This window comes from Panthera tigris, chromosome B3 (assembly GCF_018350195.1).
Source record: "Panthera tigris isolate Pti1 chromosome B3, P.tigris_Pti1_mat1.1, whole genome shotgun sequence".
NCBI classification, from domain to species: domain Eukaryota; kingdom Metazoa; phylum Chordata; class Mammalia; order Carnivora; family Felidae; genus Panthera; species Panthera tigris.
Genome location: NC_056665.1, coordinates 104,593,612 through 104,610,298, shown reverse-complemented (window position 1 = coordinate 104,610,298; position 16,687 = coordinate 104,593,612). Strand labels below are relative to the sequence as shown.

Genomic DNA, 16,687 nt, shown 5'->3' with positions numbered 1-16,687 from the left:
TATTTGTCTTTCTCTGTCTGACTTATTTTTTTAAAAAAATTTTTGATGTTTATTTATTTTTGAGGGGGAGAGAGAGAGAGAGAGGGAGGGAGGGAGGGAGGGAGGGGCAGAGATACAGGGAGACACAGAATCAGAAGCAAGCTCCAGGCTCTGAGTTGTCAGCACAGAGCCTGACGTGGGGCTCGAACTCATGAACCGTGAGATCACGACACGAGCGAAGTCAGATGTTTAACTGACTGAGCCACACAGATGCCCCCCTGACTTATTTCACTCAGCATAATGCCCTTCAGTTTCATCCACATGGCAAATGACAGGATTTCCTTCTTTTTAAAGGCTGAATAATTTTCTGTTATATGTATATCACATTTTCTTTATCCATTTGTCTGTTAATGGGCACATAGGTTGTTTCCATGCCTTGGCTATTGTGAATTATGCTGCTATGAACACAGGAGTACAGATACCTCTTTAGGATAATGATTTTGTTTCCTTAGGATATATACCCAGATTTGGGATTGCTGGATCATATAGCTCTATGCTTTTTAAAAAAAATTTTTTTTTTAACATTTATTTATTTTTGAGACAGAGAGAGACAGAACATGAACAGGGGAGGGGCAGAGAGAGAGGGAGACACAGAATCTGAAACAGGCTCCAGGCTCTGAGCTGTCAGCACAGAGCCTGACGCAGGGCTCGAACTCATGGACCGTGAGATCATGACCTGAGCCGAAGTCGGACGCTTAACCGACCAAGCCACCCAGGCGCCCCCATATAGCTCTATGCTTTAAGGAGCAGGGATTAGCTGAGCCCATTGAGGGCCAAGTAGAAGTTGTCCTTGGTAGGTGATAGTGGTCAGTGGTCAACAGTTCAATGATGAGAGCTGAAAACTCAGGGCTCGTTGCTCTGGTTTTGTCTTTGTGTTCCTAGGGGATTAGTTTCATGTTGTCAAAATCATTCCATCAAGTACAGCTCTTTTAGGTTTGTGGAAAGGAAAGGTAGCTAAAAGTGATTTTATAGTGCTTTAAAAATAAAGAAATGTTCTTTTTGGCCTATGATCAATTTCTGTGTACAGGAGGAAGGTCAGTGAAGCCACCAAATAGTTTTGATGATCCCTGATAATTTTCTCCAAATTCCAAGGAACCCATGCTTTTTCTTTGCTTTAAACATTTTTTTAATGTTTATTTATTTTTGAGAGAGAGAAAGACACAGAGACAGAGCATGAGCAGGGGAGGGGCAGAGAGAGAGGGAGACACAGAATCCAAAGCAGGCTCCAGGCTCTGAGCTGTTAGCACAGAGCCCATGCGGGGCTTGAACTCACAAACTGTGAGATCATGACCTGAGCTGAAGCCAGATGCTTAACTGACTGAGTCACCCAGGCGCCTCTCCATACTTTTTCTCTATCCAATTTCTTCCTCGGCTTCTCTTTAATTAGAGTCCCTGGTTCATATCCCCCCCCCGCTTCCAGCTTTACTGGAAGTATGTGAGTTTAAGGTGTACCACATGATGATTTGATACACTTAACATGTTGCAAAATGGTTACCCAAGAAGGTTAGTTAACATTTCCATCTCCTCACATAATTAACTATTTTTTGTGGTGATAGTATTTAAGATCTACTGTCATAATAATTTTCAACTATGTAATACGATATTTTTTTTAAATGTTCATTTATTTTGACAGAGAGAGAGAGAGAGAGAGAGCGAATGAGCAAGCACAAGCATGAGTTGAGGAGGAGCAGAGAGAGAGAGAGAGGGAGAGAGAGAATCCCAATATAGGGCTCGATCTCATGAACCGTGAGATCATGACCTGAGCCCAAATCAAGCTTAACTGACTGAGCCACCCAGGCTCCCCTGCAGTATTGCTAATTATCATCACCGTACTGTACATTAGATGCCCAGAACTTATTTGTGTTATTGTTGGGAGTTTGTACCTGGTCCATCTTTAGCCACTCTCTTCACACACAACCAACCATCTCCTTTCCCCACCCCTCCCCCACTAAGCTCTCCTCCCAAAATTTGCTGCTCGTTAAATCTGCCTACTCTACCCCTCCACACAGGCCTGAAGCCAAGCAACCGAACGTGGCTGGAGAAAAACACAACCGTCTTAACATGTCTCACTTTGAATTTATGATGCCGCATCTCACGTGGGCCCACAGGGCTGCCTGCCAGTCCTGCCACATTTTCCAGGGGAATTCACTGGCCCGTTTTCCACGATGACTATTTCACACTTTCAAACCACCAACATTTCTTTTTTTTTTTCCTTCTTAGTTTCTCATTTGACTGAGAAAATAAAAGAAAGACGAAGGCAACTCTCACATGTTCCCACCAGCAGATCTATCCTTCTGCCTATACCTGTGCCCACTGCGGTGGAGGGTGTGTGGGAGCCGGCCCGTGCGCTGGATCCCATCCCTTCCCAGTGTTGGCACGGAAGGCAACCTTACATAGTGGCCACCATGGGCGAGGCTTAGTTCAGAGTGCCTTAGGTGTTAACTCAAGCTGAGGCACAGTAACTTGTCCCGAATCCCACAGTCATGGTACGTTTGTGTGGCTCAAGTCCACATATGCAACCACGCTGCCACACCTCGTCTCCAGACATTCTTCCAGCAGCTCTCTCCCCTCCCTCCTGAGTCGTCAATATCCCCCGCTCTGCCAGATCTTACCCAGCAAGTTACAAGCAAATTCTAGCATCTCCTATTTTAAGCTACCTTGGACCCTGCATCTCTCTCTGGCTATCCCCTTCTGTCCCTGCTCTTTTTTTCAAAAAATTTTCATGCGCTTTTTTTTCTTTTCTTTTTTTTTTTAGTATTTGTTGCATCTACTGTCTTTTTTTCTAATTTTCTTTTCAACCACTCCTGTCTGGCTTTTATCCCTTTCATTCCACGCAGACAACTTGTGTCAAGTCACTAATCACCTCCAAAGTGTCAGAGCCAGAGGTAATGTCACTGACAGAATTCTCAAATTCTTACTCAGGCCCTCAGAAATGTTTTAGTCCTTTGGTTCCCTTGATACCGCACTCGTTTTGGTTTTTCTCCTACCTTAGTGGTCACTTCTTTGCTGGATCCCCCCTCTGTTGGCCAACTTCTAACTCAGGGCTTGGTCTGGATCACGTTCCCTTTTCCCTTTTGCCACACTCATTCTCTTGGTGATCTCAACCAGTCTCAAGGCTGTCAATATCATTGCTTTTTTTTTTTAATTTAATTTTTAATTTTTTTAAAATTTACATCCTAATTAGTTAGGGTATAGTGAAACAATGATTTCAGGAGTAGATTCTTTAATGCCCCTTACCCATTTAGCCCATCCCCCCCTCCCACAACCCCTCCAGTAACCCTCAGTTTGTTCTCCATATTTATGAGTCTCTTCTGTTTTGTCCCCCTCCCTGTTTTTATATTATTTTTGTTTCCCTTCCCTTATGCTCATCTGTTATGTCCTCATATGAGTGAAGTCATATGATTTTTGTCTTTCTCTAATTTCATTCAGCATAATACCCTCCAGTTCCATCCACGTAGTTGCAAATGGCAAGATTTCATTCTTTCTGATTGCTGAGTAATACTCCATTGTATGTGTGTGTGTGTGTGTGTGTGTGTGTGTGTGTGTGTGTGTGTGTGTGTATATGTATATATACACACCACATCTTCTTTATCCATTCATCCATCGATGGACATTTGGGCTCTTTCCATACCTTGGCTATTGTTGATAGTGCTACCAAAAACATTGGGGTGAAATGTGCCCCTTCGAAACAGCATACCTGTATCCCTTGGATAAATGCCTAGTAGTGCAATTTCTGGGTCATAGGGTAGTTCTATTTTTAGTTTTTTGAGGAACCTTCGTACTGTTTTCCAGAGTGGCTGCACCAGCTTGCATTCCCATGTCAATATCATTTCTAAATTGATGACTCCTAGATTTCTATCTAGAAATCAAAAGCTAGAGCTTTGATCTTCCCAAGGCTTCTGGCATTTCCATTTAGAAGTCATAGGCATAGCAATCACATAATTAATCTGTCTCAGATAAAATTCTTGATTTTGCTTTTTACCCTTCAGTTCCTAGCTTTAATAAAGTGAGACCTTCCTTCCACATCCCACATCATAATTATCAGCAGGACTCTCTCTACCTTCAGACTGCCTTCACATTACATCCTATATCTGACCATCTCTTCCAACATCCCTTGTCTAAAGCACTGTCATCTTATCCCCTGCGTTTTGAAATAGCCTCCTAATGGGTCTCTTTGCTAATTTGAAATAGTCTCCTAATTTGTTTCTTGCTCTGATATAGTCTGTTTTTCACCCTGCAGTCAGTCATTGCTCATAAATATATATCAGATCTGGCCCCTGCCTACCCCCTCACCTCATTTCCTGTCCCTTCCTGCTTCCTGGGGCCCAGTCTTTGTCATTCTTTGAACACAGCACACATCTGCCCCAAGGCTTTTGTTTTTGCTGTTCCTTCTATTCTCTGCTACTGGGAATGCCCTTCCTGTAGATATTGACCTAAATTAAAGAGTATTATTTATTTTGGTATAATCTCTTTTCAAACTTTTCCTTGATCTCCCCTCCAAAAAAGCAGGGACTGGAACTTTCCATCTTCTTTTCATGTTTTTAAAAAAATGTTTATATATTTTGAGAGAGGGAGAGGAAGAGAGAGAGAGAGAGAGAATGAGAGAGAGAGAGATGGAGAATCCCAAACAGGCTTCTCACTGTCAGTGCAGAGCCCAACGTGGGGCTCAAACTCACAAATCATGAGATCATGACCTGAGCCAAAATCAAGAGTCGGATGCTCAACTGACTGAGTCACCCAGACACCCCTTCTTGGCAGTTTTAATCAGAGTGTAATGTTGTATTATGTATCTGTTTGCTGTGTATCCCCTTGAGTGCGTATCAGCTCCGTGAAGGCAGAGACATTATTGCTTTATTCCTAGTGCCTGGAACTAGGTGCTTGATAAATAGTTATTCAATTTTTGGAATAGTGAGAGGTATTAAGTCCTACAAAGATAAGGGATATATAAGAATGAAAAAGATTAGGTATAATATTTTTTAAAAGTTAAAAAAAAACCCCTGTAAATGATAGGTGAAAAGGAACGTGCATAGAGAAAATTGTCTAGAAGCAGAAAAAGAGAGCTCAGAACTCCTGGGTGGCTCTAATCTTCCCTCTTCCCTTCTCCACCATCCCGGGAGAGTTCCCTGTTGCATAACTGCCATGTCAAGAGCCAAGAGAAGAGATCAAGGGGAAGGCCTTCAGTGAAGCTTCAGGGACTTCAGGGGTGCATCCATGGTGAGGGTGGGCCTCAGAGTATTCTTAAGAAATTAAAATTGGTGAAACAAAGTAAAATTGGGGATCTTATGTTTCCTAAACCTACTCCTCTTGAAGCATTGAATGTGACAAATTGTGAATTTAACTCTTATGATGATGGTAACCACAATGATTTTTTTTTTCAAGTGGTGCTTTTCTGACTGTCTTTGATCAATATCCTATTTCCTAATCTCCTTTAAAGTTGGAATGAGAATAATTGATGTAATTGTTTCCAGCTCCTTGGGTCACTCCTCCAAAAGGAGCCAGAAGTGGTATATATACCTCTCACTTAACATGTTGTGAATTCTACTCACTGATGGGGAAGAAGAGTAGAAGGAAAATTGTGCCAAAGTAATCAATTCTTTTGTTTAGTATTATAAGATATGAAAGGATTGGGACATTCCCTTTAAATCCTGTTAGTATTTTAGTATACTTTTCTAATGGGCAAGGCTTTTCTCTTTAATTGGAGTCTGGTTGACACACAATGTTACATTAGTTTTAGGTGTACAACATGGTGATGCGACAAGTTTATATGTTGTGTTGAGTTCACTACAAGTGTAGCTATCACCTGTCCCCATACTACACTATTATATACCATCGACTGTGTTTCTTCTGCTGCAACTTTTATCCTTGTGACTTAATTCATTCCATAACTGGAAGCTTCTATCTTCCATTCCCTTTCACCCCTTTTGCCCACTTCCCATCCTTTTTCCTTCTGACAACTATCAGTTTGTTGTCTGTATTTATGGGTCTGTTTCTGCTTTGTTTGTTTATTCATTTGTTTTAGTTTTTAGATTCTACACATAAGTGAAATCATATGGTATTTGTCTTTCTCTGCTGACTTATTTCATTGTGTCTGCTGGCATAATACCCCTTAGGTCCATCCATGTTATTACAAATGGCAAGATCTCATTCTTTTTTATGACTAATATTCCATAGTGTGTGTGTGTGTGTGTGTGTGTGTGTGTGTGTGTGTGTGTGTATACACCCCACATCTTCTTTATCCATTCTTCTATCCATGGATAGATGTTTCCATATCTTGGCTATTGTAAGTAATGCCGCAATAAACATAAGGGTGCATAAATCTTTTTGAATTAGTGTCTTTGTTTTCTTTGGGTAAATATCCAGTAGTGGAATCACTGGATCATATGGTATTTATATTTTTAACTTTTTGAGGCATCTACTTACTTTTTTCCACAGTGGCTGCACCAATTTGCATTCCCACCAACAGTGCACAGGCTTATTTTTTCTTCACATCTTCAACAACATTTTTATTTATTGTCTTTTTGATTCTAGCCATTCTCACAGGTGTAAGGTGATATCTCACTGTATTTTTATTTGCACTTCCCTGATGATGAGTGATGTTGAGCATCTTTTCATGTGTCTGTTGACCATCCGTATGTCTTCTTTGGGAAAATGTCTATTCAGGTTTTCTGCCCATTTTTTAACTGGATTATTTGTCTTTTTGGTGTTGAATTATATACATTTTTTAATATATTTTAGATATTAACCTAATGGGGAAGTCTTTAATGACCTCCAGAAAACAGGGAAGGGATATTCCCTACCTTTGTACATGTAAATATGACCAATAAATATTTATATTACCTGAACTTTGACTCCAAATAAACATGCTGCATAACAATTATCTGACATAGCTGTGATTTTGAAAGTTTAAAACATAGGTATATGGTGAGCAATAATCCTGTGGTGCTCACATTGCCCAACTTTAGCTATAAAATTTGTATTATTATTATCAACATCATTATTATTATTATTTTAGAAAGAGAACATGCAGTCAGGAGGGGAGGGAAGAGAGAAGGAGAGAGGGAGGGAGGGAGGGAGAGAGAGAGAGAGAGAGAGAGAGAGAAAGAAAGAGAGAAGGAGAATCTTAAGCAGATTCTATGCTCAGCATGGAGCCCAACACAGGGCTTGATCCCACAACCCTGGGATCATGACCTGAGCCAAATTCAAGAGTCGGGCGCTTAAGTGACTAAGCCACCCAGGCGCTCCTAAAATTTGTTTTATTTTATTTTATTTAAAAAAAAAATTTTTTTTTCAACGTTTTTTATTTATTTTTGGGACAGAGAGAGACAGAGCATGAACGGGGGAGGGGCAGAGAGAGAGGGAGACACAGAATCGGAAACAGGCTCCAGGCTCCGAGCCATCAGCCCAGAGCCTGACGCGGGGCTCGAACTCACGGACCGCGAGATCGTGACCTGGCTGAAGTCGGACGCTTAACCGACTGCGCCACCCAGGCGCCCCTAAAATTTGTTTTAAAAGGTCAAGCACAATTATTTTGTAGTGTTTGGGTCATTTAAAAAGATTCATATGTAGGCACTTACTGTATTCCTTTATGTTTCTTGTTGGTTTCTTTTTTTCTAGAGGGAGAAGAAGATGAGGATGAAGAGGATGAGGAGGAGGAAGATGAAGAAGAGGAAGATGAGGAGGAAGATGAAGAAGATAAAGATGCAGAGCCCCTGGATGAGAGCTTGGATGGTGATGCTGAGCTGCTGGGGTTTACTCTCCCTGGCATCACGTCTCAGGAACCTGGTTTAGAACAAGGAAACCTGGGCCCTTTGGAGGGAGCTACCTACCAGGTGCCAGACGCCATCGAGTGGGAGCAGCAGAATCAGGGCCTGGGTAAGAGGCATGCGTGTTTCCCTTTTCCAACTCCCTGTCCTTCTTTATTTTTCTAAGGTGGCAGCTTGCTTTCTTGGCATCGATTATGGGGCAGAATGGATTTTCTGGTTATGTTTATGGGTGGTTCATTTCAGAAAAAGTTATCACTTTCTTTTTATAGGTTTATATTTAGTGCTGTTAAATAGCCAGGCTCCAAACAGTCTCCACTAAGAGCACAGTTACCTAATTTTTGGAGGGAGTTCCATTTCTTTCCTTCCCAGCTGGAAGACAGCTATAGGTTTTGGGAGGACTTCCAAATGGGGAGGGATGTGAGTAACCAGCGTGCTGAACAAGCAGCGTGAATGGTCTGAAGTCAGAAAACAAATACGTGGGGTTACCTTCTGTCCCTGTAGAATTTGGTGCCTAGCGGAAATTCCTCCCCCACTTCTGTGTGAGCTTTTCACAGGCTTGTCACTTTGCTGTATTCTTATGGCTGCATTCCGTTGTCAGACAGTCTCCGTTCAGCAGCCAGCGTCTGGACACCCGTGTGGTCGCTGTCTCTTGGGTAGTGCCCAAATTATCAATGAGAGGCTCTGTGAATGCAGGCTCACCTCCCCGCTGACACTGTCTTCCCGGTCAGCAGGGGAGCTCCCCTGTCTGTCTCCTCTTGGCTTTTTCTGGAGAGATGCTATAAGCTCTGGGTGATTCCTTGAGGCCTTACTCTCTTGACTTGAGGTAAGGTGACCTCTTCTCCAAAGAAGAACCCTCTCTAAAATTTTCTTGGTCTTTAACAGCCAGCCCCGTTTGTAACCTTCAGTGTAGCCGAGGTTAGGTTGAAAAGTCACAGAACCGGTGTTTGGCGATTTCATTGAAAGTGTGGATGTTGGCCTGGAGCTTTGCTCAGGAATATCATACTAGTGTATCTTGGTGCCTCAGTTGAAGTGTCCAATTTAGAATCCTATTGCATATGATTTCTTTTTTAAATATTTATTTACTGGGGCGCCTGAGTGGCTCAGTCAGTTGGGCATCCATCTTAGGTTCAGGTCATGATCTCACGGTTCGTGGGTTCAAGCCCTGCATCGGGCTCTGTGTCAACAGCTCAGAGCCTGGAGCCTGCTTTGGATTCTTTGTCTCCCTCCCTCTCTCTCTCTCTGCCCCTTCCCTGCTTGTGCTCTGTCTCTCTCTTTCAAAAATAAAAACATAAAAAAATAAAAAATTTAAATATTTATTTATTTTGGGGGGCGGCGCCGAGAAAGAGGGAGAGCAAGAATCCCAAGCAGGGATTCGATGTAGGGCTCAATCTTACGAACCGTGAGATCATGACCTCAGCCGAAATCAAGAGCTGGGTGCTTAACCGATGGAGCCACCCAGATGCCCATGCATATAATTTCTTAAAGATCGTTCTCCCCTCCCATGAAAACTCTCTTTTTTAGATTGGTGGTGAGAAAGGGTGAGTGCACTAAAATGCGTGTAGAGCTGGGAAATCGCTGTGTCAGTTTATTGCATGGGTGTGCAGTTTAAAATAAGCTCTCTCTGTCTTTTTTTAAAGCTCAAATTGGACTTGTAAAGTTTTGAAGGTTTGCAGGCAAAGGAGGAATGCTTTTCTTTGATGAACTGTCCTTTCCATTTGGTTAATTAGTTCATCCAACAAACCTGACTGAGCATCTACTCTGTTCCTGGTACTTTGCATGGCACTGGGGACACAGAGAAAAACAAGAATAGTGCCTTTTATGGATTAGAACGGAGCTCATTTCATAAAGGTTTCAATGTGGGGAGGGTGAGTTCTATAGTAAAAGTAGGTTATAACAGGGCAAAGCAGAAATACTGAAGGGGGCCCTATTGTCCTCCCGTCCTGCCTCCTTATTCCAGCCTGATGCACAGCTAAGTTTTCTTAAATTAGTGATACCAGTTTAGTGATTTGTTACGGTTTTAAAAGTGATTCCCACAGGGAATTTTTTTTTTAATATATCAGGTTTTTCTGTTAAAAATAATAATTTACCATTTCCCTAGATGTCTCTTACCTTTTATTGTCACTTGCTTTCCCGATAAATCCACATGTTTTTAGGACTGAGTTTCCTGGGAACCCAAACAAGGAACACATCTTCCAAGCTGTTTTGTTTTGTTTTGTTTTGTTTTTTTTCTTTCCATCGTGGGAAGACTGTGTTTGAGTAGTGTCTGGGACTAAACTTTTATTTGCTCATCAGCTTTTTCTTGGAGTGACGGGAATATCTCCTAGTCACTTATAACCAGTACTAGCTTCTGGTCAATATTAATGCATACAGTTTTCTAAGTACACTCAGGTCAGATGAAACAGAGGAAAACCTCTATTTGGATTTGGAAAACCTTCTGTGATGGACTTTTGTGGTAGGTAGAATAGTGGCTCCCTAAAGATGTCTATGTCCTGATCTCTGGAGCTTGTGAATTTGTTACCTTACACGGCCAAAAGGACTTTGCCGATGATTAAGTTAAGGATCTTGAGATGGGGAGGTTATTCTGGATCATCTGAGGAGGCCCAGTATAATCACAAATGCCTTTATAAGGGGGAGGTAGGAGAGTCAGAGGCAGACAAAGAGATGTGATGAGAGAGGCAGAGGTAAGAGTGATGTGGTCATGAGCCAAGGGATGCCAGCAGCCTCCAGAAGCTCAGAAAGACAAGGAGATGAATTCTCCCCTTGAACCTCTAGACTATAACCATGTTGGCACCTTGGTTTTAGGCCCTCAAGACCTATTTCAAACTTTTGACCTGCAGAACTCTCAGATAATAAATTTGTGTTGTTTTGAGCCACTAAATATGAAACTAACACAGATTTCAGTAAGCGTTTCATGGAAAGCATCATTTTAGAAAGTAGTACTGCAGGGCAGCTCTAGTCAGAGTGTGAATCTTGTAAACTTTAGTATAGTTTTTTCTTCATGAATCATTAGATATGCAAAAATTGAGGGGCGCCTGAGTGGCTCAGGCAGTTAAGTGTCCAACTCAGCTCGGGTCATGATCTCGCGGTTCATGGGTGTGAGCCCTGTGTCCAGCTCTGTTCTGAGAGCTTGGAGCCTGGAGCCTGCTTTGGATTCTGTGTGTGTGTGTGTGTGTGTGTGTGTGTGTGTGTGTGTGTGTGTGTCTCACTGCCCCTCCTCTGCTCGTTCGCTCTCTCTCTCTCAAAAATAAATCAACATCAAACAAATTTTAAAAATGCAAAAATTGAGACCTTTTAAAAAGAATTCTATTTAATATAATACCATTCTAGTTGACCTTCTTCATTTTTGCTTTCAGGCGGGTTATTTTATTTATAGATTATCACATCCTATTTTACAATATGAATGGTGTTCCAAAGCAAATGCTAAAACCCATATAAACCTTTAAAAATGAACAGATTGAAGTGGGTAGCTGGGATTGGCTAAAAATAACACAAACTCTTTGAATAGATTATAATTTCATTTCCTGTGAAATAACATGAGCAGAAAACTTAGATGACTTTCTAAGGCAAAGCAGTAGATTCATGGCCTCAAATTCTCGGAACTTCTGTTTTCTGCATTGCCACATACACATCACCTCTAAAGCTTTGGAGGGAGATTGCTCAGCTTCTTGATCTTGCTGTTGGGAGGTGTGAGTGGAATGAACTGTATGTCACTGAGATAGAATTAGGAGTGAAAATCCCCTGTTATAGCAGAGGTGGATCAGTTGATTGGTATATAGGAAGTTCTTTTTTTTTTTTTAATGTTTGTTTATTTTTGAGAGAGAGAGACACACAGTACAAGCAGGGGAGGGGCAGAGAGAGAGGGAGACACAGAATGGGAAGCAGGCTCCAGGCTCCCAGCTGTCAGCACAGAGCCCAATGCAGGGCTCAAACTCACGGACTGTGAGATCATGACCTGAGCCGAAATCGGACGCTTAACCGACTGAGCCACCCAGGCGCCCCATATGCAGAAACAATTTCTTCTCTTATCTAGCAAGTTCATTTTCAAATTTATTGGCAAGGACCCGCACAGAGTAGACACTATGACTCACACCACTTCTAATCCTGTTATGTATTATAGTATGTCATACAATTCTGCTTTAAAAAAATTTTTTTTTAATGTTTACTTATTTTTGAGAGAGAGAGAGAGAGAGAATGAAAGACAGAGCATGAGTAGGAGAGGGGCAGAGAGAGAGAGGAAGACACAGAATCTGAAACAGGCTCCAGGCTCTGAGCTGTCAGCATAGAACCTGATGCAGGGCTCGAACTCATGAACGCTGAGATCACAACCTGAGCTGAAGTTGGACCAGACCAGCCTGCTTCGGATTCTGTATCTCCCTCTCTTTCTGCCCCTCCCCTGCTTGTGCTCTGTCTCTCTCTCTCAAAAATGAATAAACATTAAAAAAAAAATTTAAAATCCATATGATCCAAGTTGAGTCAGCATATCCATTTTATTTATTTATTTATTTATTTATTTATTTATTTATTTATTTAAAAAGTTTATTTCTTTATTTTGAGAGAGAGGTGAGAGAGAGGTGAGAGAGATAGAATGAGCGGGGGAGGAGGAGAAAGAGGGAGAGAGAGAGAATCCCAAGCAGGTTCCACACTGTCAGTGAAGAGCCCGACATGGGGCTCCATCCCACGAACTGTGAGGTCATGACCTGAGCCGAAACCAAGAATCAGTCGCTTAACCACCTGAGCCAGCCAGGTGCCCTGACATATCCATTATAATGTTTAAACATTTCCAGTGCAATTAGTACCTGGGGATTCTTTCCTTTTTGCATTCTGTATCTGCCAGGATGCCTTTAGCTATCGGTAGCAGGGACCGTAACTTAAATTGGTTTAAAGAAAAAAGAAATGTATTTTCTCCAAAACAAGAAGTCCAGAGACAGAGCTCTTGGGTCAGTTGACTCAGTAGCTCTGCTGTCATCAGTGACCCAAATTTGCCCACCTTGCTGCACTGTCCTGCTTGGTGTGCTGACTTTGCCCCTGGACTGGCCTCCTTACAGCTGTTGGTATGGCTGTAACAGCTTCACGTGTCACACCGGGAAAAGACACTGTCCAGGGAAACCAGGAGGCTATCTTTTCACTGTATTTCTTTCTTCAGAGACAGGAAGCTTTCCAAGAATCCCCCAGTAGAATTCTTGCCTCCTATTGGCTGGGGTTAGGTCACATGCCCATTTCTAAATGGTCGTTGCAAGGGGAGTGTGGTCACGTGGCTGGTGGAATGGGTGGAGGTGAGTGTCAGTCACCAGGTCTATCAGCCAGGGTTCATGTGTTTTTTTGTTCACTTCCTTGTAGCTGATACTATCCATGTCTCTTCTATCCTCTAAGAATCCCATGACCAATCTTGTTAAAATAATACCTTCATTTTCAATATGTTTCGAATTCATAAGTTCTGGATGAGAGCCTGAGGGTGGCGTTGTTGCATTTTCTTCCTCAGGAGACCATTTTGGCCACTTCAGTTTGGTTGATGTTCTGGATGGACCGTGCTTTCAAAACCATCAAGTAGTTAAGTGCAGGAGTATTATAGCTACCTTCCCTTTCATTTCAAAGCCTACCTCTAGCATTGGAACGGGCTTTTGATTTAGGAAGTGGAATATTTTCCCCTAGAGGTCTTTAAAAATCATAGGGGCGCCTGGGTGGCTCGGTCGGTTGGGCGTCTGACTTCGGCTCAGGTCACGATCTCACGGTCCATGAGTTTGAGCCCCGCGTCGGGCTCTGGGCTGATGGCCCAGAGCCTGGAGCCTGCTTCCGATTCTGTGTCTCCCTCTCTCTCTGCCCCTCCCTCGTTCATGCTGTGTCTCTCTCTGTCTCAAAAATAAATAAAATGTTAAAAAAAAATTAAAAAAAAATCATGATAAATATTCAGTTAATAACCTAGGGATGTTTGTGGAAAGCAGAAGAATGAAGGGCTCTCATGTATCTATTTTTTTGTCAGACATTCGGTGAGTGCCTACTACACGTGTGCTATGTGCTGTGGGAATACCGAGAGGCTAACATATGAAGAGGGAACTTAGCATGGGTCTAGAGAGTGGTCCCATAGATGTGAGGTCAGTGGCTGAGCAATTCCACAATGCAGGACTAAATCATCACTTACAACCAGGGGCTGCTTTGAGTAGCAGCCATCTGGGAAATGTGACTTCAAGGGAGCTTTGCCTGATCTCCTAATTTATATCACCCTTTCTGCCTTAACATGATGCCTACTTTTCTTTTTTTTTTTTTTAATTTTTTTTTTAATGTTTATTTGTTTTTGAGAGATACAGAGACAGAATGCGAGTGGGTTAGGGGCAGAGAGAGAGAGGGAGACAGAGAATCCGAAGCAGGCTCCAGGCCCTGAGCTGTCAGCACAGAGCCCGATGCGGGGCTTGAACTCACAAACCGTGAGATCATGACCTGAGCCGAAGTCGGACGCTCAACCGACTGAGCCACCCAGGCGCCCCTACATGATGCCTACTTTTCAGTACTAGAGCCTTACCTGGGATTGAGATTATGTATCTTGAGAAGGCCTTAGAAAAAAATGCAGATCTGTCTGGGCAGAGTACCTCATTAGGATATTATCATTTACATTTTATTATTAATTTATCAGGTTCATTAGCAGGTGATGTAGGATGATTCTAAGATAAAAGAGAGAGGAATACAGGACAACTGTGTTTTGAATTGGTGGGAAGGTAGAATGAATTGCAGGCAAAGGTGTGGGGGTTAGGCCCTATAGAAACAGCACTTGGGGCACGCAAGTGGCTCAGTAAGCGTCTGACTCTTGATTGCGGCTTGGGTCATGATCTTAGGTTCCGTGAGTGTGAGCCCCACATTCGGCTCTGCACTGACAACTTGGAGTCTACTTAGAATTCTCTCTCTCTCTCTCTCTCTCTCTCTCTCTCTCTCTTGCTCTCGCTCTGCCCCTCATATAGTGCAACATGGGCTATGGCAGCAAGGGAAAATGCTCCACACAAGTAGTGGGAACTGTGACATTTCAAACATCTATGTATTTTGATGTATAACATGTTAAACTGTGGATTAAAAGGTTGCTCAGGAAAAAAATAAAATAAAATGTTGCTCAGGAAGCTGCCAGGGCCAACATAAGTAAGTATGTGTATGGAAGGGGAGGGAGGAACGAAACTTTAATCCAATGTAACCAGCGCAAAGTGAATGGCAGATTGGCTAAAGCCTCCAGACCAGTGGCTCTGGATCTTGGCTGCACATTGGAATTACCTAGAGAGCTGTACAACACACTGAAGCCTGGGTCTTACTCAAGAGGACAACTGCCCCATACTGATCGACTGCTTGTTGTTCCCTTGGGGTAAGGCGGCTTCTGTTCATACAGGAGAATGGAGAAAGGGGATTTTAAGAAGTGTTTGTATATTCTATGAATAGAATCCCCATTGGTAGAGATTTACAGTGCTTTTAGTGATCTTTTGTGTATTGTATTAGCGTGTCTTACGGAAAAAAAAAAAACCAGCCAGCTTTATACGGTGACAGAGAGATCAAACTTAAATTCAATACCTATGTTTTAATTTTCCCCAGAAAGCCCTTGGTCACATTACAGACTCCTAAATCTGCACTGGAGACGTTTGTCCCCAGACACCTGCATCTGGGAAGACTGAGCATCTTCCGATATGAGTTTCCTTGGTGGGCACGTGCCAGTTGCCTGGGGTTTCTTTGTGTCCCGAGTTGGTAGCCAGGGTTTCTGGATTTGAGGGTCATGCCATTCGCCCTTACTTTGGGAAGGACTGAATTGTTTTATTTTTCCTAGACAGAAGGGATGGAAGACTTGGGACCTCCCTTTTAACATAGGCAAGGCACCCTGGTGCCCAAGTTTAAAATAGATATTGTGATCCCTCCCTCTCTCTGCCTCACGAGGATGAGCCCCTAAGAGAAATTAGGTCTGCAGAGGAGGACATCTTCCAAGGCCAAGATATTATTTCTTCATAGATCTTTCCATTTGAACTGTTGATTACTTACAGATTAGTACTAGTTGGGGATTCTAGGGGAGAAAAATCTGTCCACACACCTATGGTGAAAGATTCAACAAACTCATGATTTCCGTAGGTTTTAAAAACACTTATTTCCTGAAGTTTCCATTTACTTATTTTTATCCCTTTGTATTGTAGGTGTTTTTGTCAGAAGCCTTAAATCCTCTTTTTAGCACGAGGAAGGTTATAAATAGGTTAAATTCATAAAAACGAATAGACATCCTTCCCGCTGACCCTTTCCAACTGTGCTCACAAATGTCTGCCAAGGACCACAAAATAGAAATTCGTATGAACCAAGTAGAAAGGTGAGCTGGCCAAGCCAACGGAAAATCAGATGCTGGCCTAAAAACAATTTAATGTACTCTTGTCTCTTTCTTTCATTTTGATGTTCATGACACTTCTGAAGAGCAGTTATATGTATTGACTACAGTCAAGCTTTTGTCTTCCTTTAACACAGGAAATGTTAAGCTGTTTGGAAAGGGGGAAAGATTGATGACAGGGATAATTTTGTGGATTGTGCTAATTTTTTTTAAGACAATGATTTTTCAAGGCTGTTTTTGCACCAACGATCTCAGACTGAACTGAGGCTTCAGGAGTGCATTAATTCCAAGAGTTCTAGGCAGAGCTCATATTGTTAACACACGCACATACACACGTATGCACACTCACAGTTCGGTTTGTGCAAGTCAGCTGTGGGACACTGCACGTTCCCTTCTTCTCCTCCTAAGTTTTCTTTTGAGAAAATGAGCGGGGGAAACCCATAAAATAGGGTTAGTAGAGACTGTCTCTCTAGCACAGAGGCAGCGGCGACTACCTGTGTGTGCAATTTTGTATGTCCAGAGCAGCTAACTACCTTAGACATAAAGCCTCTCTGGG

At 42.4% G+C, this 16,687-nt stretch overlaps 1 protein-coding gene across 2 annotated transcripts in view; it reads left to right on the top strand.

Moving 5' to 3' along the window:
• Positions 1–16,687, top strand: part of ARMH4 (armadillo like helical domain containing 4) — a 125,910-nt gene that overhangs the window by 31,917 nt on the left and 77,306 nt on the right. For both annotated transcript variants that reach the window (XM_042989788.1, XM_007095242.3), the window contains exon 5: positions 7,654–7,911. In XM_042989788.1, coding sequence (XP_042845722.1) covers positions 7,654–7,911 — 258 coding nt within the window. The remainder of the gene's footprint in view (positions 1–7,653; positions 7,912–16,687) is intronic.